The sequence below is a fragment of the Suricata suricatta genome, chromosome 3 (genome assembly GCF_006229205.1).
Source record: "Suricata suricatta isolate VVHF042 chromosome 3, meerkat_22Aug2017_6uvM2_HiC, whole genome shotgun sequence".
Taxonomy (NCBI): Eukaryota; Metazoa; Chordata; class Mammalia; order Carnivora; family Herpestidae; genus Suricata; species Suricata suricatta.
The window spans coordinates 131,335,728-131,352,330 of record NC_043702.1 but is presented as its reverse complement, the minus strand read 5'-3'; the positions used below and the strand labels follow the sequence as shown (position 1 = coordinate 131,352,330).

The window sequence follows — 16,603 nt, the reverse complement described above, 5'->3', positions numbered from 1 at the left end:
AGTGCATATTTAAAAGGAGATTAAAATTTTGTTTAAAGGCTTTAAAGGTTTTAAAATACAGTCTGTAGCCTTGCTGATGAGCTATCAAAGAACACAAAAAATTTTTTCCAGAGTTTTTTAAATTCAAAGACAGCCAAATTATACTACACTATAAAACTGGATGAAACAAAACCAAACTGACCAGACACTGATTATGGTCTTCCACAGTCCAAATAAATAACAGAAGAGCAAGTATACGCCAAGGATTTAGTGTAACAACAACAACAAAAAACAAATAAAAATCATGTTTCCAGATCAGTTACTTTTCAGACTCATAAAGAGAAGTTCAAATAACTTCATATTTCAATTTGTCTGTGGAAATCAATTGCTGAGCATGTCTATTACCTTAACAGTATCCAATCAACACTCTAGAAATACTTAAGCAAGGAGACAGGAATAAGACTCACTCACCACCAATAAACATACAACAAAAGCAAAAGGTAGGTGAGACACAGGGTAGATTGCTCATTGGCCATTTACCTCACTTTCTAGAATGCCATTTACCTGTTAGCCTAGCAGCACCCCTCTATCCCACTCAAATTCAGAATTACCTCTACCATTTGTAATTCTGAAAGAATAAACGACTTTAGGTAGTTCTGAACCATGAACCAGAATGGGGAACCATCTCTTGTCCTTTTCATGTTACCTATTATCTCTACCTACAGAATTAAAATTGAGAATAAACTTTAAAATTAATTTACATTAGTTACACTAAGGTAAAATATAATAATTTTATAAATATTTGTAATAAGAGTCAACAGTTAAAAAATATTTTCTGGTTAGTTCTATTAATTATTACAAGCAATTCATCAATAGTTACTACTATGTGGTGGGTATTATGTTAAGATACAAAGTTACTGGATTGATCCTTGTCCTCAGGGAGCTTACAATCCAGAGCAAATAAGACAGACATATAAATGGAGAGGGTAACTAATAATGGAAAGTCATAAATAAGTGCCAAACAAATGGGACAACAAACATTAAGATTGAAAAACCAGAAGAAATACTATCGATATATAATAAAATATCACTGAATTGGGCAGAGCTAAGGGCTAACAATGGCAAAGTCCAGAGAGGTAGTCATGAGAAAGCAAGGGCAACAGGGAAAACATCTGTATCCCACTTTTAGTATCTGTTCTCTTAGTAACAACAACAACAAAGGAAATACTTTGAATCATTGAAGTTCTGTACATTAAAAATATTTAAGATGTTTGTATACTGAATTATAGTCTTTATTGTCCCAAGATGATCTCTGCAAGATGATATGGAAGGACTACTTCTTAATACAACTATCTAGAGTATCATATCATTTCAATCTCATATACTGAAGGTAAGTGTTATTAAACAACTTGCAAATGCAAATCCTCCAGGGGGCACCACTATTGCTATAAGACAGGAAAGAAATCTTGAGCGCCCTTTTTGCTAATGGAAATCCTCTTGCTGACTTTTGTTCTAGAGGCTGGTTCGATAAGCTCCGGTTCTGACTAGACCTCAAAAGACGGTGCAGAGAGGGCGCTGCTGGCAGCATCCACGCAGCCGCGCTGGAAGTCGGACACAAGCAGCTTAGCTGCCGTTTACTTGAAAACCTTGAGACAAAAAGGGATAAAAGTCTAATAAAGGCTTTATACTTGGAAGGAATTTGGAACCTGGTTCCTCCTGATCCTGTGTTCCTGGAGAGTCACAAAGTAGTTCTTCAAAAGAAATTTTTTTTATTAAAAAGTACAACTTTAAGTTATCTACATTAAATTTATCTATGTATGTGCTATACCTATTAAACCCCTAAAATATGTACTGAATCATAATGTAATTCTTACTAGCCCTTCATTTTATGGATAGATCATCTACCTGACTTTAGAAATGAGGTCTTAAATGAAAAACTGGCATAGTACTTTTAATTACGTTGGAGGAAATGGCATCACACAGTGTGGACTACCTCTAGGGTTTACATGCAGGCAGAATAAATGACTGTTAACTATTATATTATTTCTGTCCAGCAAATTTTTGAGTCAAACCATTAATGCCACACTATCATTTATGCATGCATATCTAAGAGAGATATGACTATACACATTTTCAAGAGCAAAAGCAATATTTAACAAGTGTGAATAAGGAAGGATGGGAAGACACTTCTTTGAATAGCCATTCAAAGTACCTAGAGTTCTCTTCTAAAACGCAGCATCAAAATTTTTCTTGATACTTCAGACTGTGAGAAAATAACACATTCTCTTTATTTTACCATAATTCTCTTAGAAGCTACTGAGGTTTTTTTACTTTTTAAGAAATGTTTATTTATTTTTGAGAGACAGTGTGCATGCGCTAGTTGGCGAGGGTCAGACAGAGGGAGACAGAGGATCTCTGTGCTGAGAGCACAGAGCCCAACACCGGCTTTAAACCCACGAACCGTGAGATCATGACCTGAGCCAAAGTCAGATGCTTAACCAACTGGTCCCCCCAGGCCCCCCAGTAGCTACTATTTTAATTCCTTGCCTATTTCTCCTGTTATGACAAAAGTGAAGAAATGCTAGATTTTCCATAATTTAGCACCTCTACTTATAACAAAAATTTAAAATATTTACTAAAAGTAAATCCAATTAAATAAATATCTAGCTTATTCAAAATAACTTGTTTTTAATTTTAATATGCTAAGAAAATAAAAAATCAACAAGTAAGTTTAACCATACTAGAAAGCAAAGAAATTTGCATTAAAACAAGACTCCCATTTTTTCTCATTAAATTGACAAAAGAATAAGTCACATTGTTGGCAACAGTACAACATATACACTTTTATAAAACACTGAGTAACTATAAAAGTAGAACCCTTCTAGAAAACAACTAGGACGTAAGTACCCAAGGCCTTAAAAAACACTCCCTAATTCTGTGACTATTTCTTCTTCCAGTAATTTGTCCTATGGCAGAAATAAGCAAAATGATCTGTATAAAGATGTTCACAGAACAGCCATTCAAAGTATCAAAAATGAGAAATTTATATAAGAGATTCAATAACTAGTCTGTTTCACTCTAAAAAAAATAGTGTTGGTCACAATCCACTAAATTGGTGGGTGAAGTAATATATTGTGACTTCCAGTTTGAAAAGCACTGCTCTAGATCATGGTCAAAGGTTTCTCGATGGTGAAAGTCAGTCTTACTTGACTGCATTGGGAGAAAAGTTATTCCAGGTAATAGAGATGGTAGGCCTGAAGGCATGGAAATGTTAAAAAAACAAAAAGACAAAAAAACAAAACAAAACAAAAAGAACCTTAGGTGTTTGGGGGACACTAATAGATTCTTTTGGCTGATATGGAACACTCATTACATTGGGGTATGAGGTTCTGAGAGAAGGTCTACTGCCAAACCATAATGAATTCTGGAAGTTAAAAGATACTCTGTACAATAGGGAGTAGGTAAAATTTCTGAAGGTAGCTTGATAAAAATTATGTTTTAGTAAGATTAATTTTTTAAGCCTATGAAGAATAAACCAGGGAGAAAAGAGTAAAATAGGTATTTACAATAGTATAGGAACAAAATTTTACCGGCTTCAACTACCATAGTAGAAATGAGAAAAGAAAAAATTAACAGAGCTGGTTAATGGCTGAGGGGTCTAACTTGGACAAGAGGGAGACAGCAATAGTGTTAAAAAAGAAATAAATCAGGAGAGAGAGAAAGTTCTTTCCATATTCAATGGTTTGTTTCCCTTTGCTTTAAATATAAAATTTTCTTGGGGAAAAACACAAAACTCCCTCAAGTGACTGCTGCCACCTCTCTTCAACTACCAACACAGAAACCTCAAAATGAATGGTCCTATGTTTTCACCTATTTTGAACCCAACTTTCCCCTTTATTCGCCCATATTACATCCATTAAGGCTCTGTTTGCATCTAATTCTATTGGCTTCTTTTTTTTTCTTTAATTCTTTTTGTGTGTTTTATTTATTTTTGAGAGAGAGAGAGAGAGAGAAAGAGAGAGAGAGAGAGAGAGAGAGAGACACTGTGAGCAGGGGAAGGTCAGAGAGAGAGGGAGACACAGAATCCGCAGACTCCAGGCTCTGAGCTGTCAGCACAGAGCCCAACGCAGGGCTCGAACCATGAGATCATGACCTGAGCCGAAGTTGGACGCTCAACAGACTGACCACCCAGGCGCCCCTAATTCTACTGGTTTCTAAAACACCTCCTTTCGAAGCTCTAAGATTTCTTAATACCATAGCTACTGTGTGGTTCTCTTTAATAAGCCTCTGACCACTCTCCTTTCCACTGCTCTATCCCCTCCTCATTCCCCTCTGTTCTGGGTTCTCTCTATATCCTCTCTTCTGGAGAGTCAATACCCACGCTTGCTGACGCAACTGCATTTTTTGCCCAAGTAATTCTGTACCAAATTCTAGTCTAGCATCTGTTTCTCCCTCCTGAAGCATAATCTAATCTGTTACGCAGCAGCACATAAAAGACTTAAACTAATCAAAATTCTCATGCCGCTCAAATGCAAATTAATTGAAATGTCAATATAAATGTATTATATAGCAATGAAGCATTTTATTCCAGCCTCAAGCAAATGAATAACAATGGCTCCAATTACAAAAATTCATTTTTTTAAGACAGCAAAGGAAGAATATTGCGGTATTTCTCAGAATTACTTACTCTTGGATAAGGAAGGCCACTGGTAGTATTGAAAGCTGGTAAAAGTTTGTAACCCAACTGCTTTGCCATTTGGAGAAGTTCATCATTGTACCACTGCATGTACTCGCCTTTTTCTTTCAGCATAATTGCTAAGGAGTGTCCGCCCAAAAGACCCCTACAATCACAGAAATGAAACATTATCCATATCTTATACTTAAAAGTTACCACCTAAAAAGATATGGTATCTTGTTATCAACAATTTAGCACACATAAGGAAAGACCAAAGGAGAACTTGTTTTGTTTTGTTTTACCTAACTCTAACTACTCATTTTATGGCAAACCATAGCCAGTTCAAAAAAATTTCAGAGGTTCCATCTGCTGTAAAATGTTTGGCATTCTCCCATACTTTAAAATTTCTTAAAATAAAGAATATCCTTTTAAAAAAGAATATTCTAGAAATTACTTAATAAACTTGATATTTGATTCTAACAAATTTTAAATTTAACTCAATTATATCATGAAATCTGTAACACTTACAGTATAGTATTAAAAAACCTCCTTACTCTGTATTAAATGTAATAGATTATTAAACTCTGTGAAAAGCTACATATTTCCTAAATTGAAGACTTGTTTTATCTGACAAAAGGAAATGTGTTACAATAACATAAAAGGAACCATTAAATGTAAACATTTAGTAACACTGAAACTTGAATTCAGAAATCCTATAATTCAATACTTTTAAATGTCCTAAGAACATTTCAAACTGTTTAGTCAAGAGGTAATATTGTACATTTAATTTCATTTCGCTTGAAGAGGTACTGGCTAAAGTGAGCAAGCTATGTAAACTAGCAAAAACCTGAGATATAGCTGATATGCAAATGTTCAACCTCTAGTTCGTTTTTAACAACATACATGGATCACCTTTGATTTGAGTCTCCGCCTATTTCCAAAGCCTGCTACTGTCTGTGTCTGACACAATGCAACAGCCTCTGTGTTTCATAATATCCCAACTTTTATCTTTTAAACTTAAAAAATGTTTTGCTCTGTTACCCTCAAGAAATAAACAGTATACTCTAGGCTTTTCTGTTATTACAATTATAGCTTTAGCGGCCTACACACTTACCCAAGAACTCTGATGTTTGTTTCAAAGACCGATACAACTACATCATTATCTAAATTAACATCTCTTAAAACTTTTCTGACCGCATCTTCAAATTCTTTAGTTTTATTTAATACCTAGGAAAGATAAGAAAATAAAGTCTTTTTTCACCAAGTAAAAGAGAAATAGTGTTAAAATGGCTACTAAAAGCAAGTTAATACCTTAAGACTCTAAAAAGTGACATATACAAAATGCTTCTCTTGCGCCTCTATATCTAAAACCCTCAAAATTAAATGCCTACATTATAAGGAATCTTTAGACACTTCTTTTTTAGATACATGAAAATATCATTAAGACTTTACAACAGTCCTCACAACTGTTAACCGGTTTCTTAATATATAACCCATGACCTAGAGCTGCAGGAGCCGCGCTTGACTCCTTTCACGGACTTGGGGTTTCCACCTCAAAACAACTCAAAACCCTTTTACCAAACATCAACTATTCACCAAACATCACTTTAAAGGTTGCTTACTCTTACTTTTATTTTTGGAGAGAGAGACTGCATATATGTGTGCAAGCAAGCGGGAGAGGGACAGAAGGAGAGAGAATCCCAAACAGGCTATCCATAGTCATCACAGAGCCCCACGCAGGGCTCAATCTCACAACCATGAGATTATGACCTGAGCTCAGATCAAGAGTCCAACGCTTAACTGACTGAGTCACCCAGGTGCTCCTGGGTTGCTTCCTCTTGTCAGAGAACACACACATCCTTCTGAGAATGACTGTCTGACCCTAAACCACACACTACCTGCTATCCTCACCCATGGATGCCCTGAGCCCTAACGGCGGGAGCAGAATGTTGTGAGCAAGAGCAAGCCCTGATTTGAACTCTGTTCTTTCACTCGATACCTGTATAATCTCAGTTATGTGACTTCTGTCTCTGAAACTGTTCCTTCATCCATAAAAAGAAGAAATATCGACTCTCATAGAACTGATTTCTTAAAGTTATATATGTATTTTCAGTAGAGTGCCTGACTTAATAAGTGCTTAGTATCATTGCTATTAACATAGTTCTAATAATTATTGCCACAAGGGTCTAGAGTCCTAGGAATTCTGTGGATTCTTACAATGAGCTCCATGAAGTGGCCAATGCATTACATAGCTGCTTTGATTTTTCAGTCTAAATTAAAACTGTGTCAGTGAGCCCTCTTGCTCAACTACTGATGCCAATAGTTAAAACCATAAATAGACAAGACTGCTTAACTCAAGCTCTAACTACAACCCATTGTGCTTATTTCTTATCGCACTTTCTAGACTCACTGACATTTTGCAGTGACCAGAACATTCCAACTGCCAGACCAGAAAAGCCCTGATATCAATGGAATGCCTAGAAGACCATACCCTACATGCCCCCTTACCTGCCCATGATCATGAGTTGAACACCCATGGACACCTCTGCCCATGATCATAAGCTCTCTGCCTTTCTCCTGCATGGACCCACCCCCATACCCCAACCTCCCCTTATAAAACTCTAGGTGTCCATCTTGCCTGCCACGAAGTCAGTTAAGGCTTGCATTTGCCACCTCCCCCAGCTGTCTGCACCCAAAATAAATCTCTCTCTTCCAAACCTTTCTATCTTGAGTTATTGACTTCTCAGAGTTTATCACAGCTTGTTTGGCACTAGTGTTGGCAAACCCAGCCAGGAGCTATGTTTCTGATTTGTCTGGACCCTTTAGGATTCCCGAGGAGGGAGCAGTCGGTCAAGACAGTGTGCCAGGTTTTAGCTGTTGGCTTCCTGAGTTACAATTGTGAGAGATTGTTCAGTAACAGGTGCACAATTATGTGCTATTTAGACCCTAGATTCACTAAAAATAGTTTTCCTTCACTTGATTAATTTTTTCATTCGATAATATTTTCTAGTGCCTTTTTACCTGATTTGATACTTTCACTAAAAATTCTAATTTAACTATAAAACATTCCATAAGAATATCTGACTAAAATTCAAATAAAAGTAAAATTTAGGTAAGTCCTAAGTAAAATATACTATGAAGCCTGGTTTTAAACTGACTGCTTTTCCTTGTCAATCTCAAAGTCCAGTAAATTCTGCAACCAACAAGTACAGATGCATACCTTTATCACGTTTAGAATAAAACACAACTGTTTTACTCACCCACACATACACTTCTGAGTAACATTTGCTAATCTTATTCTTATTCCTAAGTCTATCTCCTGAGAATTACTTCCAAGAATTGGACCAGTGTTATTTGTTTCAAAGAAGAATAAAAGTGAAAAGTTCTCTTGATCCATAATTAGTTAGAAAATTCATTCCAAATGCTCTACTGGTTGATGAGGTGGGTTTTTTGGGGTTTTTTTTGTTTTTTGTTTTGTTTGTTTTGTTTTTTTTTAGTTTATTTAAGAGAGAGAGTTGAGAGCATGGGTGGGGAAGAGGCAAAGAGAGAGGGAGAGAAAGAATCCTGAGCAAACTCTCCAGTCCATGTTGAGCCCAATGGGGGGCTTGATCTCAAGTCCCAGGAATCATGACCTGAGCTGAAATCAAGAGTCAGATGCTTAACCGACTGAGCCACCCATACACCCCTAGTTGATGACCTTTTAACTCCTAGCTAATAACAAAAGATGAATTCAGGTCTCTTTCTTTCCCCTATCATCTTTAATTTGTTTCAATATCTTTCTTTCTATAGATTTCATGGTAATGTAAAATTTAAAGATAAATTTAAAGTTTCAGTTCTTGGCTTCATTACATCAATAAAAACTAGATGGCTAGAATTAAGAACAGGTTAAATTTAAATATCAAACTAGGAAAACAGAAATTTTACTTAACGTATTATGGCATGACCAAAATAAAAAGAGATTTATGCACTGTCATATGTGATATGTTCTTTTAATATTTTCAAATCAATCACAAAATAATCACGAGGGCAAAGTAAATTAGAAATATTAATACACATATTGATAAAATGTACAAGCACTCCCTTTAAATGTAGAAAAAAAAACTTTCTAACTACTTTAATTCCTCTGTTTAAATTAAAAAGGAAATGTCTAAAATAGTGTCATGAAGTTATGATATGTAATAAGTCATTTAGGTTATTTCTACTTGAAAATACTAAAATTTAAAGAGGTAATAAAGTATCATTTTTAAATGTTCATAAGACTACTGATCCTCCTTTTTAACGCTTCTTGAGCATCAACAAATAGAGGAGTTACTTACCTAAATCTGATCAAAGATGAGTAAGAAATAATCCCTTATAGTTAATAAGAAACTTAAATACCTAGTGTAGGCCCTTCTGAGGTGAAAACAGGAGCCCAGAGAAGTTGAGTAATCTGGCCAAGGTCACCTACACAGCCACAAGGAGCCAGAACTCCAGTCTATACTGAAAGCATGGTCTGCTAACCAGCAACAGCGGTACCGCCAAGTGGCAGCTTATTAGAAACACAGATTCTTGGGCCCGACCTTCAGTCTATTGAATCAGAATCTGCATATAAGTAGGATCCCCAGGTGACTCTGTAGTATGTTGGGGTTTTATAGGGCGCCTGGGTGGCTCAGTTGGTTAAGCGTCCGGCTTCGGCTCAGGTCATGATCTCATGTTCGTGGGTTCGAGCCCTGCATCGGGCTCTGTGCTGACAGCTAGCTCAGAGCCTGGAGCCTGCTTCAGATTCTGTGTCTCCCTCTCTCTCTGACCCTCCCCCGCTCACGCTGTCTCTCTCTGTCTCTCAAAAATAAAGACATAAAAAAGAACTTTTTAAAAAGCACTGCATCAGTATCCAGTATTTCTCCAACTTTGGCATACATCAGAATCACCTGGGAGCTTGTTAAAAAACAGACTACTGGGCCTCACTCCCAGACTTTGATTTAGAAGGCCTGGGAGAAGGCACTAGAATTTTGCATTTCTAACAAATTGTAGGTGATGCTGCTGCTGCTGGGATATATTGAAAACCAATGCCCCAGCATATAACTGGCATAACCTGAAAGACATCACCTTGGTAGTGGCGGCCACTCAAGTAGAAGCCGACAGATTTCTGAATACGGGAGAGGCACACAGACTGAAACCACCTGTCTTCCTTCCTTTCCGATAAAAAAAAATTTTAAAGCATGATACCTGAGATCCATGTTCAAGAAAATCAACTAAGCTTACAGAGAGATGATGCGGAACTTGCCACAGGGAAGGACAGAGCTGACAGGATGAGAAGCGAGCGAGTTCACCCATGGTCTTTCCTAACACACAGCTCCTGCTCTTCACTCACTCCCCCACGTCAGTCAAGGTGTATGCAAGGAGTATAAGCCAGCTACAGTCACAAATAAATAACACCTCTTGCTTTCTCCCAGGGTGGTGATTTGTGCCTCTCAGGATATAGACGGAGGAAGTGAAAGAGGTGGGGAGAGGCGGAGGCAGAAAAAAAGAAAATGCCTAGTAAAAGAACAAAGTAGAAACAATACTGGGAAGAAAAGCTTGGTTCTGAAAAATGTCTGCCACCCCAGAGATGTTTTGTTTTGTTTTTAAAATATTAATCACCACTTGAGATATTAACTCAAAGTTGAGAATTATGTCTTAAGGAAAATCCTGAAACAAGCCTACTTTTACACTGTAAGTGGTCTAAAAGTAGAAAACTAGAAAGATACCGTATTTAGAAATCATTACACCTGGAACTCAATCTTTCCCCTTTCCCCTCTACCATCATAGACCATCCCCAACCAGAATTAATTAAAATGATTTTGTATCCCATGAGGTGAAAAGGATTGCCAAGAAGTGATCACTTAATGCTAAAAATCACTGCTGGGAAAAAATTAATTTTTTAAAATGAACATACAAGAATTCTAATTTAACAATTTCAGTATCCCTGTGGTATGCCATTCTGGAACAATAGATCAATGGTATTTTCTCAATCTCTTTGTATAAAGGGAAGCAACCCCTGATTAAAAATGCCATCACATAAGCTGACATATCTATAAATTATTTCATTACCTCCATGATTTCTACATAATTTCATTTGACAGTCATGTGAAATAATCAACTCAATAGCGTGAAAGATCTACTTAGCAGCAAGGATTGAACACCTTAAATTCTGAAAACATCTACTTCAGACTTACATATCATTACTGTAATGACCGTATTCATATCTGAGTGTGCATATTATGAAATTTATAAAATAAGTAAATTCAAGAAGAATCCGACCTACCACAAGAGTGTCCAAAGAATCAATCAGTGTCAGGGAAAATCTAAGAAACAAGTATAATGAGATACAAACCATTAGAATTCTGAATACTTTATCCATGAATGTATAAGCAGATGTATCTATGCCTTACTGACTGATAGTTCCTATTAGCTAGTAATTCCAATCATCTATAGTACAATGTAACTTATAAAAAAGCATAAAGGCACCTGAAAAGCCTTAATACACATTGTAATGTTCAGTGTATCTACATCTTTCAAAATGAAGAGAAATATTAACTTTCTAAAGTAAAAACATTAAAGCATCAACACCTTATAATGTGTAGACTTTATATATATTTGAAAAATTATATTCAACTTAACTTCTCACTGATCTAAGAGGGAAACTGAATTTTTATAAAAGATAACAGAAGGAAATACAAGAGTTTAATGTTAATACTTAGAGCAGTCCTTAAAATTTAACCAATCCCCAGAAATATAAACTATAAGCTCCATCTAGGAAGTCAGAGACTTGGGAACCCGGAAGTGCCACGCCACCCACTGGGTTAATTAATGCTCACTTTCCCAAGGCATCATCAACGTCACCCCGACTTGGCTCCTGGCCTCTAACACGACCTCTGCAGGTTAAAGGCATGAGTTCATCAGCTGGGTAAGCATGTTCCTGCAAGGAAAATTTTAGTGAGTCACTGAGAAAAATAAGAGAAAGCAAACATGACCCAGTGGACACAGCCTACTCGCAGTTATTAAAAAAACAAAGGTAAAATAAAAGTTGGAAGTTCTACTATCCTTACAGTCTGTGGAATCTTTTTTAAAAAAACTTGTTATAAATGTAATACATGCTTGAAAAAAAATATTAAAACAATATTTCTTTAAAAATCTGATAATCTGCTTCTGTTCCACCCAATCTCATTCCCCAGAGGTAACTACTGTTAAGACTGACATTTATGCTTCCAAATGTATCCATATACATTAAAATATATGCACATATATAATTTACATTTTGTTTACAAGTAGCTGCTCATGTCTTATGCATACACTGCTCTAAAATTTGTTTACTTAAATCACAATACAGTTTTTCCATGCTAGAATTTTATGGGGTTTTGTTTTTTTAGTAACTGCAAAGTGATCACTTAATATTAACTAATAATACTGAGTACTTACGTTCTAAGCACTGTTATGTGCAGTTTAGTTCATTTAATTATCACATAGCCCTCTGAAACAAATTCAATTATCCATTTCACAGATGAGAAAATTGAAGCCCAGAAAAGCTAAGTAAATTTAGACACACAACTAGTAAATGGTGAGTCCAGAATTCCAACCTGGCAACCTGACTCCAGAGCCTACTGCCTTTCATAGGACCTCACAATATTCCAAAGTATGGATACACTAAAATTTATTTATTTGCTCCTCTACTGAGGAACATAAAGGTTGAATTAATTTTTCACTATATATAAACAATGCTACAATAAACATCTATATGCATATCTTTTGCATATATGCTTTTATTTCTATAGATTAAATTCCTAGAAACAGACCCAATAGGTCAAAGGTATGAATATTTAATTTTTGATAGCTATCAAACTGAAGACACTAATTTACATCCATATAATACTCTAACATAGGCAATGATCAATGACTTATATTTTGGAAATCTCCTGAATAAAAAATGGTATCTCAAGTTTTGTTATTAAAAAGGATAAACATTGTTTTTGTATTAGACATTGCCGTTTTTTTGAAATGTTTATGCTTTTTGTCCGTTTTCTATTGGCTGTCTTATTGGCCAAGACACTCCCTATACATTACGTTTGTTATATATAGTAAATATATTTCTCCTGTCTTCTGTTTAGCTTTTAATTTTGTTTTGGTGCTTTAAGCTTTAAATACATAGTTAACTATCAACCTCTTCCTTTACGGTTTCTAGATTTCAGGCATGGTTAAGAAGAATATCTTGAGCCTCTGAAAACAGTACTTACTGTTTTTTTGTCTAGAGATTTACTCCATCTGGAATCTAATCTTCTTTATGATGTAAAATAGGGATGTAACTGTGTTTGTCTCCCCAAAATAACTAATTTTCTAAATGCTGCTTTTTAAACAAGCCATCCTAATTGCTTGAAATATAGATTTATTAGTTTAAAATTGTCTACACACGTTTCTCATGTAACCTCAATCTTGTTCTACAGACCAATTTGCTTGGCAGGCCTATTTCCTACCTCTACAGCCCTACAGATCTATTTCTTGCTCCAAGCCATTATCTTCATTATTTTATCTTTGCACTATACCTTGCAACTTACTCCCCCCAAATTATTTTTCTTCAAAATTTTCTTAACTATTTTTTCAAATTTACTCTTCTGGGTAACTTTCAATTTTCCTTAAAACTCCACTGAAATTTTAACTGGAAGAGCCTAATTTGAGGAGAATTGGTATCATTTCCAATTGAGTCTTCCCATCTTGGAATGTACAGTATCACTACATTAATTCAGATCTTTTATGAATTTAGTTTTCTTCTATAGGTCTCAACCATTTCTTAATTATTATTAATAGGAATTTTATAGTTTGGGATATTATTTTGAGTAGAATTTTTTTTTTAAAGAATGACCATGACAGGGTATTTCTAATCCAGATGATAATAAAGCACATGCAAAAATCTTCCTTCATCATTACAACCACACAGAAATGCTGTGTGAAATTATTTTATTTATTTATTGTTTAGTTATTTGAGAGAGAGAGAGAGAGAGCCTGAGAAGGGGAGGGGCAGAGAGAGGAGGGGAGAGAATCCTAAGCTGGCTCTGCACTATCAGTGCAGAGCCGGATGTGGGGCTCAAACCCACAAACTGCGAGATCATGACCTGAGCAAAAATCAAGAGTCAAACACTCAACCGGCTGAGCCACTCAGGCACTCCTAAATTATTTTATTTTATTTTTTTTTAATTTTTTAATCTCTTATTTAGTTTTGATACAGAGAGAGACAGAGAATGAGAGGGGGAGGGTCAGAGAGAGAAGGAGACACAGGACCGGAAGCAGGCTCCAGGCTCTGAGCTAGCTGTCAGCATAGAGCCTGATGCGGGGCTCAAACCCACGTACATGAGATCTGACCTGAGCCGAAGTCGGAGGCTTAACCGACTGAGCCACCCAAGCGCCCCACTCCTAAATTAGTTTAAATACATAGCTAAGCTTGTGGACAAGAAAAGAAATTCTCAAGAACCAAAAGTGTATAATGGGATGCAGACGATGAAGCTGTAGTGACCACAACATGGGCATTAGAAAGAAAGACAGGCTTTAGTGGGAATTGTGTTAATGCCCAAAGGCTATGGGAGTTGATGGTACTGGCCCTGCACACATGGCCATAATCCAGGGAAGTAGGTTCTTTAAGTTGGATAGTTGCTTCACTGACTGGCACATTCCCAACTCATGGCTACAGGTCTTAACAGAAAAGGACAGAAACCAGAAAGACATGCTAAACTCTCTATTTTCTTCTCTAGGGGAGAGTCCCTAAAAGATTCCTCTAAAATTCATGATATGATTACCATTTAGAAGTTAGAATCACTATACGTATATATTTCAACTTCAAACAGTATTTACTGACTCCTGGCCAAGAATAATAGGATTAATACACTCATACTGTTCCCCGCTCATTTTAGGATTTTTGTCAATTATGTTATTATAGGCGGTCTTTGCTTTCACTATATACAAGTTTCTGTAATTTATTTAAATAAACCCTCAACACGGTTCAAACTTCAGTTAGCACTGTGCTTTAACTGCAAATAAGTGCATGCAGTACAAATTTCAGCACCAGTTCTTCAATCCGCAGGTCCCAATGTAAGAAACAGATGCTCATCGTGATCAGTGATCAACCGCATCACTTCTTTCCAAGTCCATCAGTGATCTGATCACCGTGCACCTATTTTTCAGTTCACGCACAGCAAGTGTGCAGTTGTCTCCTTGTCAGCCAGTGGTAATTGTGCACGACAGTTTGACAATTTTACAAAACTTGATAATCAAGAAGGAAATTAGCCAACAAAGATGAAAGTTCAGCAAAGAAATGAAAAATGAGGACACTGAAAGTGCAACTGGAACTGAACATAAATGAGGGACAGCACAGCTGGCCAGGGGATGTGGAGGATGCACACCACTCCAGAGACTCCAGGTACACAGCTAGAGGAGCGGAGTGAAGGCCTAATTATCTACAAAGATAAAGAAAGTGGTTGCGACACACAGGGTGAAGATGTCACAAGGGAAAGGATACCAACAAAACACTTCCCATTAAAGAAGCTCCCAGAGGTATTTCAGAGTGCAAGCGGTGAAAGTTTTCAAACGGATCCAAATTTTTGAAAGGAATGGGCCAATTCATCGATGCACAGAAAAGATGCATACTCTGTTATTTTAGGTTTTACACCATGGGATGACAGCAGGCCCCGGCAAGAACTATTCAATCTTCACTAAGTAAGTTTTTGCAAAGAAGTAACACTTCAATTTGCAAAGTCTCTAGCGTTCTGAATATTAGTTTTGCTATTTTAAAATCTTCTCTGTATACTTATAACCATCAGAAAGAGAATTTTAAATGTTTTTTTAAACTGTCTATTTTTAAGAGAGAGAGCATGAGCAGGGAAGGGACAGAGAGAGAGGGGCACAGAGAATCCAAAGCAGGCTCCATGCTGACAGCAGAGAGCCTGGTACAGGGCTGGAACTCACAAACCATGAGATCATGACCTGAGCTGAAGCTGGACACTTAAATGACTGAGCCACCCAGGGGCCCCGAAAATTTAAATGTTTTGACAAAGATTTTTAAAGGTGTGTAACATTTCTATTCTGGTCTAGAACCACAATTCCCAGTTGCTAGTACTAAAATTTTACTTTAGTAGAGTCAACACACACCATTTTTCCATGGCTTCTCCATTCCTTTTTATTTTGATTCAGCTGTTAGTTGCTTGGACTTGTCCTCAGGTAGGTTTTGTTTGTTTGAAAAATAAAATGTTTGTAAAATGCTAGAGATGCATTTTCCTTCCTTCAGAAATCTGAGGATACTGTGCCACATCATTCTTGCATGGAGTATGGCTATGGTAAAGTTTCTAAGACCAGTCTGATCCTTTTTTGAATGACTTGTACGTCCTATACTTGTATGCCCCTGTGACTCTTAAGTCTTGAAGTTCAGCAGAAATACTCGCAATGGCCCTGTCCAACTCTATCCTGCTGTCTCTCACTAAACTCAGTTATCTATATTCCAAACCCATAGCAGCTGAAAAAAAGAACAAAGGACAAGGACACTAAATTCATGGGCAAACAGAAAAGGAAGAACAAGAAAATAATAACAGTAAAGTAGGCTAAAGAATACAAAAAGCACTGAAGACTATAACCCTTCAGGTATTTAAAAAAGTTCAGAGCTCCATAATGATTCATTTCCTGAGGAAAAGATTCCAGACAACAACTGCTTGCACTATAATTAGAATCCACATGTAGCTACTAAATTCTGGATTGAACATATTGTAATTTTAATATTACATAAAATTTTTAGCATAAATTCCTAATAATTTTTACAAGTCTTTTAACACGTTAAGCTCCTAACTTCTTTTTCAGTATTGATCCTAACTGAAGTAGGCTCTCCCAGACTGCCTATTTTTTATTACTTAACTTTCACATTTAGCACATATAAACAATTAGAAGTAACCCAAAAAAGTG

General features: G+C 36.4%; 1 protein-coding gene across 5 annotated transcripts in view; it reads right to left on the bottom strand.

The window, feature by feature from the left end:
- EDEM3 (ER degradation enhancing alpha-mannosidase like protein 3) overlaps nt 1-16,603 on the bottom strand; it is a 74,754-nt gene that overhangs the window by 44,589 nt on the left and 13,562 nt on the right. For all 5 annotated transcript variants that reach the window (XM_029935200.1, XM_029935202.1, XM_029935204.1 and 2 more), the window contains exons 3-6: nt 11,491-11,591; nt 10,938-10,977; nt 5,769-5,881; nt 4,667-4,820 (exon numbers count right to left, since the gene is read on the bottom strand). In XM_029935200.1, coding sequence (XP_029791060.1) covers nt 4,667-4,820; nt 5,769-5,881; nt 10,938-10,977; nt 11,491-11,591 — 408 coding nt within the window. The remainder of the gene's footprint in view (nt 1-4,666; nt 4,821-5,768; nt 5,882-10,937; nt 10,978-11,490; nt 11,592-16,603) is intronic.